Source organism: Dryobates pubescens, chromosome 4 (genome assembly GCF_014839835.1).
Source record: "Dryobates pubescens isolate bDryPub1 chromosome 4, bDryPub1.pri, whole genome shotgun sequence".
NCBI classification, from domain to species: domain Eukaryota; kingdom Metazoa; phylum Chordata; class Aves; order Piciformes; family Picidae; genus Dryobates; species Dryobates pubescens.
The window spans coordinates 18,098,814-18,115,006 of NC_071615.1; the positions used below are offsets into that span (position 1 = coordinate 18,098,814).

A 16,193-nucleotide genomic window follows, 5' to 3' on the forward strand; every position below is an offset into this window, starting at 1 on the left:
AGAGGATCTGCCCTGAGCCTTCTCTTCTCCAGACTGACCAAACCCAGCTCTCAGCCCTTCCTCACAGGGCAGCTGCCCAGCCCTTGGATCATCTTTGTGGCCCTCCTCTGGACCTTCTCCAGCCTGTCCATGTCTTTTCCTGTACAGCAGGGACCAAAGATGAACACAGTATTCCAGAGGTGGCCTGAGCAGTGCTGAGCAGGGTGGGATAAGGACTCTTCATCCCTGCTGGGCATTCCTCAGACCAGAGCTGGCTTGGCAGCCACAGTGGTGATGGCATTTTGCACAGCCCAGGGCTGGAGCAGCAGAGCCCTGGTGCTGGTAGGAGCTGCATGAGCCACCAGCAATCAGCCTCTTGCTCTCATCAGGAGCAGGGAAGGGCTTCTCCCTGACCTCTTTCCACCCTTCATACCAGGCACAAGCCAGTCCCAACCCACCACCAGTGAAGCTGCCTCCTCTCCTGAGGGCCAGGAGCTGCTTGCTCACCTTTTCCTTCAAACATTCCTATCAGCTGTGCCCCCATGGCCATGGCCACGTTGGAGATGAGGCAGGAGGCCAGCTTCTGGCTGTGGGACATCAGGTCGTAGCGTGGAGAGATGAAGAAGTAAGGGATGTAGGAGAAGAAGTAGAGGAAGCCCCCAGCAGCTGCTGCCACGTTTGCTGCCAGCACAGGAGAAGCAGGAGGGCAAACGTCAGTAACACAGGAGTGCCACCAGCCATGTCCCACCAGAATGCCACCCAGCTTGATCACAGAACTGGGGTGGAAGGGACCCTAAAGATCATCCTGCTCCAGCCCCCTGCCATGGGCAGGGACCCCTCTCACCAGCACAGGCTGCTCAGGGCCTCATCCAGCCTGGCCCTGAACACCTCCAGGCAGAAGGCAGCCACAGCCTCCCTGGGCAGCCTGTGCCAGAGTCTCCCCAGCCTCACTGCAAACAATTTCTTCCTCCTTTCCAGTCTCAATCTCCCCTCTCCCAGCTCAAAGCCATTGTCCCTGGGCCTGGCACTCCCAGTCCTTGTCCCAAGTCCCTCCCCAGCTCTCCTGGTGCCCCTTCAGGCTCTGGAAGGCTGCCCTGAGGTCTCCCTGGAGCCTTCTCTCCTCCAGGCCTTCTGCACAAAGCATGGACACAGGGCAGCAGGACAAGGGCAGGAGGAGTGCTGGCCCCAGAGACCCACGGTGGGCAGCTGCAGGACCCTACCCCCATCCCACCCCGAAGCCAAGGCAGCCAAGGCCCTAATGCAGGAGCCTGTCTGCTTTGGGAAGTGTTGGCACACATGTCCCTTCCCATGCAGCCAAACCAGGGAAGAAAGCCCCCCACACACACTCTGCAAGGGGAAGCAGCTTCTCCAAGCCAGAGCCCTGTGCCACCTCTGGAGCTGGCCCTGCTCTGAGCAGGATGAGATCAAGGACCTCCAGAGCTGCCTCCCTACCAACACCAAAGATTTCACAGCACCAAAGGCACAACAGCTCCCTCCACCCCCCAGGGGTCAGCAAGGCAAGGAGGGACTCACCTCTGGAGAAGAAGGTGCTCACCATGAAGTTGAAGGAGATGGAGGAGATGGAGAAGATGGCGAGGAAGGTGAAGACCAGCGTGGGGTCGCTGTTGGTGAGCACCGCTCCCTGCTCGCTCACCTGCCAAGAGAACCTCCTTACACCCAGGGCTGGCAGCTGCCCAGGGCTGCAGCAGCCTCACCTCATCTTCTCCACGGCTTGGAGACAAGCTGAGAGATGAGTGACAATGCCCAGACCCACCTAGACTACTCTAAGGGTTGCCCATGTGTGCCACAGAGTCTGAGAGGCAGGAGACACTTTGCTTGGCATCCAGGAGGCCACCTCCTGCTTCTCCAGGTGTGGGGCCAAGGGGAGAGCAGAGCGCGAGGCCCTCCAAAGGCACACATGGCTGAGGGAGCAGGGTGGTCCTGCTGGGCATGGAGTGTCTGGGGCTTCCCAGCAGTGCTCAAGGGGCTCCCACCCCCAGCCCCCAGCCCCCTCCTGGGGAGGTGACCCTGGCCCCGAAGGCAGCTGTGGGCAGCAGCGTCGCCCACCCGGCTCTGCACAAGGCCAGCTGCAGCCTGCGGTGCACAGCTGGAGGAGCCATGAGACGCCCAGCCCCGGGCAGCAGGGCCTTGTCACGGCTGTGCCCACCCAGCTCAGGGCTGCTGGCCTGCAGAAAGCTGCTCACCTTGACACAGAAGAGCAGGGTGACGAAGAACACAGACACCAGGAGGAAGAGGAAGAACATCAGGAACCAGGCGCTCCAGTGCAGCCAGTTGCTGAGGCCCATCATGTGCATGTACTCCTGTCAGGAGGTCACTCTGTCACCACCACGCCTGGCCAGGCCTGAGGTGAAGGCCCTGGTCAGGGTCATGGTGGTGGTGGTGGTGGCTTTGCCCTGAAGCAGTGGTGAGGGGGGCAGCAAGCCCAGGTCCCACCAGAGCAGCCCTGTGTAGCCTGCAGCAGCACAGGAGAACATCTGCCCAGAGAGCTGAACCCCAAACCATGGCAGCTGAGGGCAGCAGGGCCAGCAGCAGGGCCACCCAGCAGCAGGGCCAGCAGGGCCACCCAGCAGCAGGGCCACCCAGCAGCAGGGCCACCCAGCAGCAGGACCAGCAGGGCCACCCAGCAGCAGGGCCAGCAGGGCCACCCAGCAGCAGGGCCACCCAGCAGCAGGGCCAGCAAGGCCACCCAGCAGCAGGGCCACCCAGCAGCAGGGCCAGCAAGGCCACCCAGCAGCAGGGCCACCCAGCAGCAGGGCCAGCAGGGCCACCCAGCAGCAGGGCCACCCAGCAGCAGGGCCAGCAAGGCCACCCAGCAGCAGGGCCACCCAGCAGCAGGACCAGCAGGGCCACCCAGCAGCAGGGCCACCCAGCAGCAGGACCAGCAGGGCCACCCAGCAGCAGGACCAGCAGGGCCACCCAGCAGCAGGGCCACCCAGCAGCAGGGCCAGCAGGGCCACCCAGCAGCAGGGCCACCCAGCAGCAGGGCCACCCAGCAGCAGGGCCAGCAGGGCCACCCAGCAGCAGGGCCACCCAGCAGCAGGGCCAGCAGGGCCACCCAGCAGCAGGACCAGCAGGGCCACCCAGCGGCAGGGCCACCCAGCAGCAGGACCAGCAGGGCCACCCAGCAGCAGGACCAGCAGGGCCACCCAGCAGCAGGGCCACCCAGCAGCAGGACCAGCAGGGCCACCCAGCAGCAGGACCAGCAGGGCCACCCAGCAGCAGGGCCACCCAGCAGCAGGGCCAGCAGGGCCACCCAGCAGCAGGGCCACCCCGCAGCAGGGCCACCCAGCAGCAGGGCCAGCAGGGCCACCCAGCAGCAGGGCCACCCAGCAGCAGGGCCAGCAGGGCCACCCAGCAGCAGGGCCACCCAGCAGCAGGGCCAGCAGGGCCACCCAGCAGCAGGGCCACCCAGCAGCAGGGCCACCCAGCAGCAGGGCCAGCAGGGCCACCCAGCAGCAGGGCCACCCAGCAGCAGGGCCAGCAGGGCCACCCAGCAGCAGGGCCACCCAGCAGCAGGGCCAGCAGGGCCACCCAGCGGCAGGGCCACCCAGCAGCAGGACCAGCAGGGCCACCCAGCAGCAGGGCCACCCAGCAGCAGGACCAGCAGGGCCACCCAGCAGCAGGGCCACCCAGCAGCAGGACCAGCAGGGCCACCCAGCAGCAGGGCCACCCAGCAGCAGGACCAGCAGGGCCACCCAGCAGCAGGACCAGCAGGGCCACCCAGCAGCAGGGCCACCCAGCAGCAGGACAATCAGAGAACCACAGAATTGTCAGGGCTGGAAGGGAGCTCAAGGCTCAGCCAGCCCCAACCCCCTGCCATGGCCAGGGACACCTCACACTGCAGCAGGTTGCTCACAGCCACCTCCAGCCTGGCTGCAAACACCTCCAGGCAGGAGGCTTCCACCACCTCCCTGGGCAGCCTGTGCCAGGCTCTCACCACGCTCCTGGCCAACAACTTCTTCCTCACAGCCAATCTCAATCTTCCCACTTCTACTTTTGCTCCATCCCCCCCAGTCCTATCCCTCCCTGACACCCTCCAAAGTCCCTCCCCAGCTTTCTTGGAGCCCCCTGCAGATCCTGGAAGGCCACAATGAGGTCTCCTGGGAGCCTTCTCCTCTCCAGCCTGCACAACCCCAACTCTCTCAGGCTGTGCTCAGAGCAGAGCAGCTCTCCTCAGCTCAGGAGGAATGAATTCATTGCCTCCTTGGCTTGACAATGCTCGGGGAGCCTCCCCCTTGGCCGGGCGCCGTTTTGCGCCGGGGCAGTCTCTCCTCCCCGCAGAGTTTGCTTAGCGCTGCCGTGTTGGCCTCAGTGCTGCACACTCCCAGGGCAAAACACAGCTTCCAAGCAGACAGGAAGCCTTTCTGACAGGCTTCGGGGGCAATTCTTCATGGTAATTAATCTCATTAGGATTCTTTAGTAATATGCTATAGACTAGTTACATTAATACAATCATAAAACAGACTCATTCTATTAATCAATCCTAATTAATAGAGAATAAAGAAGTATGAAGCATTAAACAGTGGTGATGTTAATTAATAGATCATGTTAATTAATATAGTATTAATTACTATATTAATATAGTATCAATAATTATTAATCTATATATTATTAGTTATTAGTTATTAATTAATCCTTAGTTAATATAGTATTTATATAACATTAATCAATAAAATTAATATTATATTAATATGTTAGTTAATGTATTATTGTATTATTATATGCATTATTGTATTATTAATAATATAACATAATCTAATCTAATATAAATATTATATAGAATATTATTAATAATATACATAGAATATAGAATACACAGAATACATAGAATAAACCAGGTTGGAAGAGACCTTCAAGATCAATGTGTCCAACCCATCAACCAATCCAACACCACCCAAACAACTAACCCACGGCACTAAGCACCCCAGCAAGTCTTCTCCTGAACACCTCCAGTGATGGTGACTCCACCACCTCCCCAGGCAGCCCATTCCCATGGGCAATCATTCTGTCTGTGTAGAACTTCTTCCTAACATCCAGCCTGAACCTCCCCTGGCGCAGCCTGAGACTGTGTCCTCTTGTTCTGGTACTGGCTGCCTGGGAGAAGAGACCAACCTCTGCCTGTCTACAGCCTCCCTTCAGGTAGTTGTAGACAGCAGTAAGGTCACCCCTGAGTCTCCTCTTCTGCAGGCTAAGCAACCCCAGCTCCCTCAGCCTCTCCTCACAGGGCTGTGCCCCAGACCCCTCAACAACTTTGTTGCCCTTCTCTGGACTCGTTCCAGCAGCTCAACCTCCTTCCTAACCTGAGGAGCCCAGAGCTGGACACAGGACTCAAGGTGTGGCCTAACCAGTGCAGTGTACAGGGGCAGAATGACCTCCCTGCTCCTGCTGGCCACACTGTTCCTGATCCAGGCCAGGATGCCATTGGCCCTCTTAGCTGCCTGGGCACACTGCAGGCTCATGTTCAGCCTACCATCAACCAGCACCCCCAGGCCCCTCTCTGCCTGGCTGCTCTCAGCTACTCTGCCCCCAGCCTGTAGCACTGCCTGGGGTTGCTGTGGCCAATGTGCAGCCCCTGGCACTTGGATGTGTTCAGTCTCCTGCCCTTGGCCTCTGCCCCTCTGCCCAGCCTGTCCAGGTCCCTCTGCAGAGCCTCTCTGCCCTCCAGCAGATCAACTCCTGCCCCCCAGCTTGGTGTCAGCTGCAAATTTACTGATATATTGTTAATAATAGTATAATTAATCAATAATGTATTAAGAGTGCATTATTATATTATATTAATACTAATTATTAATTAATTAATAGCATAAATACCATCTGTTAATAGAAGTGATTAGTATTTTAAATACTGTCATATTAATCTATTATATTATCTCAATAATTTTAATCCAAGATATTAATCATAATCTATTATCATATATTACTAATGTCAATCAATTACAATTAAGTAACATAGAATAAATAATTAACTTCTAAGCATATTTGATATGTTTGGGGCAATTTTTCATGTTAATAGAAGTATTTTTTATTAGCATAATAATATTACTATAATATAGTGTAATTACATCAATATAATAATATTAATATGATACAGTAATTACATCAATCTATCATAACTAATATATAATAGAGTAATTATTGAATGTTAGTAATAATTATTAATGCACTAATCCTTAATTTTAATTAATGTAATAAATGGAACTGTATGCTACTAGAAGTTAGTAGTATTTTTATTAATATATTAATACATTATAATATAATAATAACTAATATATAGTAAATACTTATAGCTAGAGTAATTATTAAATATTAGTAATAATTATTAATACACTACTCATTAATAATTAATATCTCAGATAAATGGAACTGTATGATAATAGAAGTTATTAGTATTTTTATTAATAGAATATTAATATATTATTATATAATAATAACTAATATATAATAAAAGCTTAGAATACTTAATAATTATCACTGATGATTATTAATACACTACTCATTAATTATAATTAATATCACAGCTAAATGGAACTGTATGCTAGTAGAGGTTATTAGCATTTTTATTAATAGGATATTAATATGTTATAATATAACTAATATGTAACAAATATAGTTAGAGCACTTATCAAATATTAGTAATAATTATTAATACACTACTCATTAATTATAATTAATATCACAGCTAAATGGAACTGTATGCTAGTAGACGTTATTAGTATTTTTATTAATAGGATATTAATATGTTATAATATAACTAATATGTAACAAATATAGTTAGAGCACTTATCAAATATTAGTAATAATTATTAATACACTACTCATTAATTATAATTAATATCACAGCTAAATGGAACTGTATGTTAATATAAGTTATTAGTATTTTTATTAATATAGTATTAATATATTATAATGTAATAATAATTAATAGCTAATAAATATTTAGAGTACTTATTAAATATTAGCAATAATTATTAATACACTACTAATTAATTATAATTAATATCATAGATAAATGGAACTGTATGCTAGTAAAAGTTATTAGTATTTTTATTAATGGAATATTAATATATTATTATATAATAATAACTAATAGACAATAAATACTTAGAGTATTTATTAAATATTATTAATAATTAGTAACACACTACTCATTAATTATAATTAATATCCTAGATAATTGGAACTGTATGTTAATAGAAGTTATTACTATTTTTAGTAATATAATATTAATGTATTATTATATCAATATTAAAAATGTGATCTCCTATATTGATGGTATTAATATATTATTACTTCATATTCATTACATGGATCAATTATATTTAAGTAATACATAATAAACAATTAACTCAGTATTATTATTGTTGTTGTTGTTGTTATTGTTATCAAATAAGTAACAGATAATAAATCATTATCTCCTAACCATACATCAAAGCTATTTGCTGTGTTTTTGGGCACTCTTTCCTGTTAATAAAAGCCATTAGTATTTTTAATTAACACAGCAATGTTAATACACATTAATTATACTGACATAACAATGCTAATACAACATTATTATTGATTATAACATTAATCTAATACTATAAATAGAAGACATCATGGAATACTAATGCTATTAAACCATTACTACTAATAAAGAATCGATTGGTAAATGCATAGTATTACTTATTGGATATTATTAATTATTAATTACTGTCACATACACAGAGCCTGGTATCAGTTTCTGTTCCTCTTTGCCACCTCTTACTTATCCACTCATCCCCAGGGGGACGTTTGGCTCCCAGCTTGCCTGCAGCCTCCCTCGGGAGCGGCCCCAGGGGCAGAGGAGCACTCAGCCGTCCCCTCCCCCCCCCAGCCCGGCCTCACCTTCAGCTTCTTCTCCTTCTCGTGCACCACGGCGCGGACGATGTTGAGGGAGGTGTAGGTGAAGCTGAGCATGAGCAGGAGGGGCAGCTGGTTCTGGATGGCCAGCAGGAAGAGGTCGTTGACGTAGGCAGGGTAGGGGAAGCGCTGCACCAGCAGGGTGATGCCGTCCAGCAGGCGGCTGGCGCTGGCGTTGGCGTGGTACCGCACGATGGCCATGTCCACCGCGTGCTGCACCGCCAGGAAGCCCTCCCGGATGTAGCCTGAGGGCCGAGGAAGGACAGGGGGCAGCAGAGGGGGGGCTGGGCTGTGGGGAGAGGGGCACCACCCCTGGGACTGTTCAGGCAATGGATGTGGCACTGGGGGAGCGGGGCAGCGGGATTGAGTAGAATGAGAATAAGGAGGTGGTTGTGTCCCTGGGCTGGGCACTGCTGGGGTCACAGCTTGAGTCCTGGGCTCAGTTCTGGGCTGCTCAGTCCAAGGCTCAGTTCTGAGTCCCTTGACTCTCAGAAGGACATTGAAGAGCTGGAGCAGGGCCAGGGAAGGGCAACAGAGCTGGGGAAGGGTCTGGAGAAGAGGGCTGGGGAGGAGCAGCTGAGGGAGCTGAAGTGGTTGTGTCCCTGGGCTGGGCACTGCTGGGGTCACAGCTTGAGTCCTGGGCTCAGTTCTGGGCTGCTCAGTCCAAGGCTCAGTTCTGAGTCCCTTGACTCTCAGAAGGACATTGAAGAGCTGGAGCAGGGCCAGGGAAGGGCAACAGAGCTGGGGAAGGGTCTGGAGAAGAGGGCTGGGGAGGAGCAGCTGAGGGAGCTGAAGTGGTTGTGTCCCTGGGCTGGGCACTGCTGGGGTCACAGCTTGAGTCCTGGGCTCAGTTCTGGGCTGCTCAGTCCAAGAACAACATTGACAAGCTGGGGCAGGTCCAGAGAAGGACAACAGAGCTGGGGAAGGGTCTGGGGAAGAGCAGCTGAGGGAGCTGGGGGGGTTGAGCCTGGAGAAGAGGAGGCTGAGGGAGACCTCCTTGCTCTCTGCAGCTCCCTGAGAGGAGGCTGCAGCCAGCTGGGGCTTGGGCTCTGCTCCCTAGGCTCAGGGGACAGAAGCAGAGGCAATGGCCTGAAACTGTGCCAGGGGAGGGTTAGGTTGGAGAGGAGGCAAAATGTCTTTGGTGGCAGAGTGGTCAGGGCCTGGCAGAGGCTGCCCAGGGAGGTGGTGGAGTCCCCATGCCTGGAGGGGCTCCAGACAGCGTGGCCATGGCACTTGGGGCCATGGCACTTGGGGCCATGCTGGTGGCCATTGGAGCGAGGAGCCCAAACCTGACCCCAGGACTCGAGGTGTGGCCTCCCCAGTGCCCAGCCTGTGCCCCACCTGGTTATTTCTGTGTGGGATTTCTGCCACCTATCCCTGCAATGGCCTCAAACCCTGCCTGCAATGCCCCAGAGGAGCATTTTGAAAGCTTGCTGCTCAAACTGGCCTTGAGAGAGGAGGAGAAAGTCAGAACCTGAGCTCGTGAGCCATGGTTTATATTAACCAATCTACTAAACAAACATGGTGCTGAGGGAACTGAGCCCAGCTGCTGGTCAGCCTGCCCTGCAGAGCTTCTGGACCAGCAGACACCATCCCCTTGGGCACAGATCTACTTAGACTGCCTGAGCAAAACCTGAGCACTGCTTCCTTGGCCTCCCAGCCCTTGACATTGCTGTAGTCACAGAACCACAGAACTGGGGAGGTTGGAAGAGACCTTTGAGCTCATCAAGTCCAACCTCTCACCCAGAGCTCACAACCCCAACAGTGCTGCTGAGCCACTACCCCACCTCCCTCAGCACCACCTCCCTCAGCACCACCTCCCTCAGCACCACCTCCAGGAGGCTTTTAAACCCCTCCAGGGATGGGAACTCTACCACCTCCCTGGGCAGCCTGGGCCAGGGCCTGAGATCCCTTGCTGGGAAGAAATTGTTCCTCATGTCCAACCTGAAATTCCCCTGGCACAACTTGAGGACATTTCTTCTCCTCCTGTCCCTTGTTCCTAGGGAGCAGAGCCCAAGCCCCAGCTGGCTGCAGCCTCCTCTCAGGGAGCTGCAGAGAGCAAGGAGGTCTCCCTCAGCCTCCTCTTCTCCAGGCTCAACACCCCCAGCTCCCTCAGCTGCTCCTCCCCAGCCCTCTTCTCCAGACCCTTCCCCAGCTCTCTTGCCCTTCTCTGGCCCTCCTTCAGCCTCTCAATGTCCCTGCCCATGGCAGGGGGGTTGGAACTAGATGATCCTTGTGGTCCCTTCCAACCCTGACTGCTTCTATGATTCTTGGATGGAGTGGCCCAGAACTGAACCCAGCACTCAAGGTGCAGCCTCCCCCGTGCTGAGCACAGGAGGCCAATCCCTGCCCTGCTCCTGCTGCCACATCATCGCTGATCCAGGCCAGGCTGCTGCTGGCACCTGAGCACGCTGCTGGCCATCAGTCAACACCTAATGGAGTGGCAGAAGGAGAAAGCCAACCCCCCGAGGGGGTTATCCCTCTGCAGCCACAGAGGAAGCTCCCAAAGAGCAGCTCCTGGGCCAGCGCCAGCCCCGTGCCCGCTGCCTCCGGCTGGCTGGGCTGGCATCTCCTCCCAAACCACAGAGTGGCTCTGGTTAGCCTCCCAGCAGCACCAGAACCACTGAGCACTTCCAGCCCCCCAGGGAGGTTTTTCCATTAAAATCCTTGGAAAGAAAAAAAAAGCAGGACAAGAAATGAATGGAGGTTTTAAAACCTGGAGGGGAGGGAAATTGATTCTCCTCCCAACCTGCTCGGAGGAAGCTACCCAGAGGCCAGTGGTGGCCAGGAAGTCACAGGGGGGAAATGGAATGAAATAGGATAAAAAGTAAACAAATAGTAAAAAAAAACCAACAAAAAAAAAGCTGCATTGAATAGATTAATTGAAAAAAAAATCATCAGAATTCCTTTAAGAGAATTCATTTAATTACTTCAAATGAATTACTTAAAAGCTCAGTGAATCCCTTTTGGCCTGGATCAGCAGGAGCAGGGCAGTGACTGTCCCCCTGTGCTCAGCTCTGGTGAGGCAACACCTTGAATGCTGGGCTCAGTTTTGGGGCCCTCACTCCCAGAAGGACCTTGAGGAGCTGGAGCAGGGCCAGAGCAGGGCAACAGAGCTGGGGAAGGGTCTGGAGAAGAGGGCTGGGGAGGAGCAGCTGAGGGACCTGGGACTAGATGACCTTTGGAGGTCCCTTCCAGCCCAGCCCATTCTATGACCTGGGGGTGTTGAGCCTGGAGAAGAGGAGGCTCAGGGGAGACCTCCTTGCTCTCTGCAGCTCCCTGAGAGGAGGCTGCAGCCAGCTGGGGCTTGGGCTCTGCTCCCAGGCAACCAGCACCAGAACAAGAGGCCTCAGTCTCAAGCTGTGCCAGGGGAAGTTTAGGCTCTAGGTGAGGAGAAAAGTTCTTCCCAGAAAGAGGAATTAGCCACTGGAATGTGCTGCCCAGGGAGGTGGTAGAGTCCCCATCCCTGGAGGTGTTCAAAAAGGAATTGGATGTGGCACTTGGAGCCATGGGTGACTGACAGGTCAAGAGGAAATGGCCTCAGGTTGTGCCAGGGGAGGTTCAGGTTGGCCATGAGGAACAGTTCCCTCCCCAAAAGGGTTGTCAAAGCCTGGCCCAGGCTGCACAGGGCAGTGCTGGAGTCCCCATCCCTGGAGGTGTTTGAAAGCCATGGGGATGTGGTGCTGAGGGTATGGTTTGGTGGTGACCTGGCAGAGCTGGGTTAAAGCTCTGAAAGGTCTCTCCCAACCAAAGCCATCCTGCAACTCTGCAAGACCACGCTGCCCTGCAGCAGAGGCCATCACCTCCCCTCTCTGGCCCTGCAGCAGCCCACAGCAGAGGACAGGAGGCCTCACCTGGTGTCCCCCCATCAGCATACTTGGCCTCCCGGGGCCCAGGCAGCTGGAAGAGGGGGAAGAGGTAGCTGGTGTGCCAGTCCCGGTCCAGGTTGGGGTTCAGCCCCGTCTGCTCGCTGCGGGGCGCGTTCCGCGGGCTGTACTTGAAGCGCAGCTCATAGCTGACCTGCAAGGAGAAGCCACAGCCTCTGAGGGGTCCAGCCTGCCCAGGGAGCTGGTGGAGGCCCCACCCCTGCAGGCATTCAAGATCAGACTTGATGTGGCCCTAAGCAGCCTGATCTAGTTGGAGATATTCAGACAGATCCCCAAGTTCACACTGGGAGGTCTGGGATTGTTCAGTCTGGAGAGCAGAAGGCTCTGAGGAGGCCTTCTGGTGGCCTTCCACTGTCTGAAGGGGGCTACAAGAAAGCTGGGGAGGGACTTTGGAGGGTGTCAGGGAGGGATAGGCCTGGGGGGGATGGAGCAGAACTAGAAGTGGGGAGATTCAGACTGGCTGTGAGGAAGAAGTTGTTGCCCAGGAGGGTGGTGAGACCCTGGCACAGGTTGCCCAGGGAGGTGGTGGAAGCCTCCTGCCTGGAGGTGTTTGCAGCCAGGCTGGAGGTGGCTGTGAGCAACCTGCTGCAGTGTGAGGTGTCCCTGGCCATGGCAGGGGGTTGGAGCTGGCTGAGCCTTGAGCTCCCTTCCAACCCTGACCATTCTGTGTTGTTGGAAGGGACCTCCAAAGCTCATCCAGTCCAAGCCTCCCTGCACTCAGCAGGGACATCCTCCACTAGCTCAAGCTGCCCAGAGCCCTGTTGAGCCTCACCTTGAATCTCTCTAGGGATGAAGCCCCAAGCACCTCCCTGGACAAGCTGTTGCAGTGTTCCAGCAGCCTCCTGGTGCAGAACTTGATCCTCACATCCTATCTGAATCTGCTCCTCCCTCCCTGCTGCCTGCAGGGTTGTTGGACAGGAAGACCTCGGAGGGTCCCTTCCGACCTGGTGCAATCTGCGAACCTGTGCTGTGTGGGGCAGGGGGGTGCTGCCTGTCCCACCCCCATGTCCTCAGCCCCCCTGTGCCTCTGTGCCCCCTGTCCTGCTCACCTGGAGGGGCAGAGGGGCTGTGCTGTGGGGGAAGTGGTGCCTGAAGACGATGGCAGCCAGCACGCTGCCCGAGCGGTTGTCGGTCCTGATGTAGTCCTCAAAGTCCTGCTCCGAGGCGAAGCCCTGAGCTGCAGAGAGGGCAAGGAAGGCAGATGTGGGCACACAGCATGGCAGCTCCTCAGGGGCTGATGTTCAACCACCCCCAAAAACAGCAGGGCAAGGGAGGTTCTTCTCCCCCTCCACTCTGCCATAGCAAGGTCACATCTGGAGTCCTAGGTCCAGTCCTGGGCTTCCCAGCTCCAGAGGGACAGAGAACTGCTGGAGAGAGTCCAGGGCAGGCTGCAGAGCTGCTGAGGGGCCTGGAGCAGCTCTGGGAGCAGCAAAGGCTGAGAGCCCTGGGGCTGAGAGCCTGGAGCAGAGCAGCCCCAGAGGGCAGCTGAGCAATGCTCAGCAAGAGCTAAAGGAGCTGTGGGGGGCAAGAGGCTGGGGCCAGACAGCAGGAGGCAGCTCCCCTGCCAGAGCAAACCCTGACCACTGTCACTCTGGAACAGGAGGAGCTGAAACATTCAGTGCAACAAGACCTCCAAAACTACTTTGTCCTTGGGGAACTGACGCCCTGGGCCCCGCTCACCCCGCAGGCAGCCCTGGGCCCCGCTCACCTCGCAGGCAGCCCTGGGCCCCGCTCACCTCGCAGGCAGCCCTGGCCCCGCTCACCTCGGACACAGCCCTGGGCCCCGCTCACCCTGCAGGCAGCCCTGGGCGCCGCTCACCCCGCAGGCAGCCCTGGGCGCCGCTCACCCCGCAGGCAGCCCTGGGCCCTGCTCACCTCGCAGGCAGCCCTGGGCCCCGCTCACCTCGCAGGCAGCCCTGGGCCCTGCTCACCCTGCAGGCAGCCCTGGGCCCCGCTCACCTCGCAGGCAGCCCTGGGCCCTGCTCACCCCGCAGGCAGCCCTGGGCCCCGCTCACCTCGCAGGCAGCCCTGGGCCCTGCTCACCCTGCAGGCAGCCCTGGGCCCTGCTCACCCCGCAGGCAGCCCTGGGCCCCGCTCACCCCGCAGGCAGCCCTGGGCCCCGCTCACCCCGCAGGCAGCCCTGGGCGCCGCTCACCCCGCAGGCAGCCCTGGGCCCCGCTCACCTCGCAGGCAGCCCTGGGCCCTGCTCACCCTGCAGGCAGCCCTGGGCCCTGCTCACCCTGCAGGCAGCCCTGGGCGCCGCTCACCTCACAGGCAGCCCTGGGTGCCGCTCACCCCGCAGGCAGCCCTGGGCCCCGCTCACCTCGCAGGCAGCCCTGGGCCCTGCTCACCCTGCAGGCAGCCCTGGGCCCTGCTCACCCTGCAGGCAGCCCTGGGCGCCGCTCACCTCACAGGCAGCCCTGGGTGCCGCTCACCTCACAGGCAGCCCTGGGCCCCGCTCACCCTGGAGGCAGCCCTGGGTGCCGCTCACCCCGCAGGCAGCCCTGGGTGCCGCTCACCTCACAGGCAGCCCTGGGTGCCGCTCACCCCGCAGGCAGCCCTGGGTGCCGCTCACCTCACAGGCAGCCCTGGGTGCCGCTCACCTCGCAGGCAGCCCTGGGTGCCGCTCACCCCGCAGGCAGCCCTGGGTGCCGCTCACCTCACAGGCAGCCCTGGGTGCCGCTCACCCCGCAGGCAGCCCTGGGTGCCGCTCACCTCACAGGCAGCCCTGGGTGCCGCTCACCTCGCAGGCAGCCCTGGGTGCCGCTCACCCCGCAGGCAGCCCTGGGTGCCGCTCACCTCACAGGCAGCCCTGGGTGCCGCTCACCCCGCAGGCAGCCCTGGGTGCCGCTCACCTCACAGGCAGCCCTGGGCCCCGCTCACCCCGCAGGCAGCCCTGGGTGCCGCTCACCCCGCAGGCAGCCCTGGGCCCCGCTCACCCTGGAGGCAGCCCTGGGCGCCGCTCACCCTGGGCACAGCTCACCCTGGGCACCACTCACCCCGGAGGCAGCCCTGGGTGCCGCTCACCCTGGGCACCACTCACCTCGGATGCTGATGGGCAGAGCCCTCTCCACCGCCTCGGCGATGCTCCTGGCGGCGCTGCTGTTGGAGGGGACGTAAGCCAGCTGCCAGGGGTTGCCGGGGGGGCGGCGGTGGAGGAAGGCTGGGAGGTCATCCAGGGGCTGGGGCGGGTAGAGGGTGCCGTTGGGGTGGCTGATGGAGTGCACTCGGTGCCGCAGGGCGATCAGGATGGCGGCGAACAGCAGCGGCAGGCAGACCTCGATCAGCGTCACCAGGATCTGGCGCTTCTGCAGGGGGCAGAAAGGGATCCAGGGTGAGATGGGAACGCTGCAGCAGACCCAGCCAGGGGCTGCAGGCAGTGCAGGCAACACCCAGCTGAAGCTTTGCTGCCTTTCAGAAGGTTTCACAACCTGGGGTCTTCCGGAGCCTGGGAACAGCAATGCCTCTGCTCTGCTCTGCACTAGGGAGGCCACATCCAGAACATGGGACCTGGTCTGGGCTCCCCAGCTCAGGAGGGACAGAGAACTGCTGGAGAGAGTCCAGGGCAGGCTGCAGAGCTGCTGAGGGGCTGCTGGGAGCAGCAAAGGCTGAGAGCCCTGGGGCTGAGAGCCTGCAGAAGAGCAGCCCCAGAGCAATGCTCAGCAAGAGCTAAAGGAGCTGTGGGGGGCAAGAGGCTGGGGCCAGGGTGCTGCCCAGGGACAGCACAAGGGGCAGAGAGTGGCAGGCAGTAGGTTGGAGCTGAGCAGGAGGAGAAAGTTGTTTGGGGTGAGGCTGCTGGAGGCCTGGAGCAAGCTCTGGGTGCAGGGCTTCAGGATGCCAGACCTCCATCCCTGCAGTGACAGCTCCTGAGGTGTCCCCAGGAGCAGGGAGCAGCTCTGGGTACAGGGCTTCAGGGCTGCTCTCTCAGAACATGTGCCCAGCAGCATTAACCTCTTGTGAGGGCTCTGGCTAAGAAGGGCTTTACAAGGCAGGGGGTTTGCCACCCTGCCCTCTGCCAGGCTGGAAAGAGGAGGGACAGCAGGCAGGAGGAGTACCAGGAGGTTTACTCTCACTATTCTGCCAGCTCAGCAGCTGGGTTGGATGCCACAGCAGAGCCTCTCCCTGGCAGCGCTGCAGACTCAGTGTTGCTTACAGCACCTCCTGCAGTGCCAGGGCCTGGATCACCAAAGATCACTGTGCTGGGCCAGGATGGCACAAGGAGCAGCTCTGCAGAGGTCAGGCACCCATCCCAGATGGCATGGATCTGTGCCCAGCAGGGCTCTTCACTGCTCTGCTCCCCTGCCTGCACCAACCAAGGGCTGCAGGCAGCAGCACATCTGCCACCAGAGCCCCTGCAGCTCTCAGCTGCCACCAGAGCCTCTCAGCTGCCACCAGAGCCCCTGCAGCTCTCAGCTGCCACCAGAGCCC

At 56.4% G+C, this 16,193-nt stretch overlaps 1 protein-coding gene across 1 annotated transcript in view; it reads right to left on the reverse strand.

The window, feature by feature from the left end:
• ABCA3 (ATP binding cassette subfamily A member 3) overlaps positions 1-16,193 on the reverse strand; it is a 64,030-nt gene that overhangs the window by 33,681 nt on the left and 14,156 nt on the right. Inside the window, exons 3-9 of the mRNA XM_054180720.1 lie at positions 14,809-15,073; positions 12,815-12,942; positions 11,733-11,898; positions 7,864-8,123; positions 2,184-2,300; positions 1,513-1,633; positions 487-660 (exon numbers count right to left, since the gene is read on the reverse strand). Coding sequence (XP_054036695.1) covers positions 487-660; positions 1,513-1,633; positions 2,184-2,300; positions 7,864-8,123; positions 11,733-11,898; positions 12,815-12,942; positions 14,809-15,073 — 1,231 coding nt within the window. The remainder of the gene's footprint in view (positions 1-486; positions 661-1,512; positions 1,634-2,183; positions 2,301-7,863; positions 8,124-11,732; positions 11,899-12,814; positions 12,943-14,808; positions 15,074-16,193) is intronic.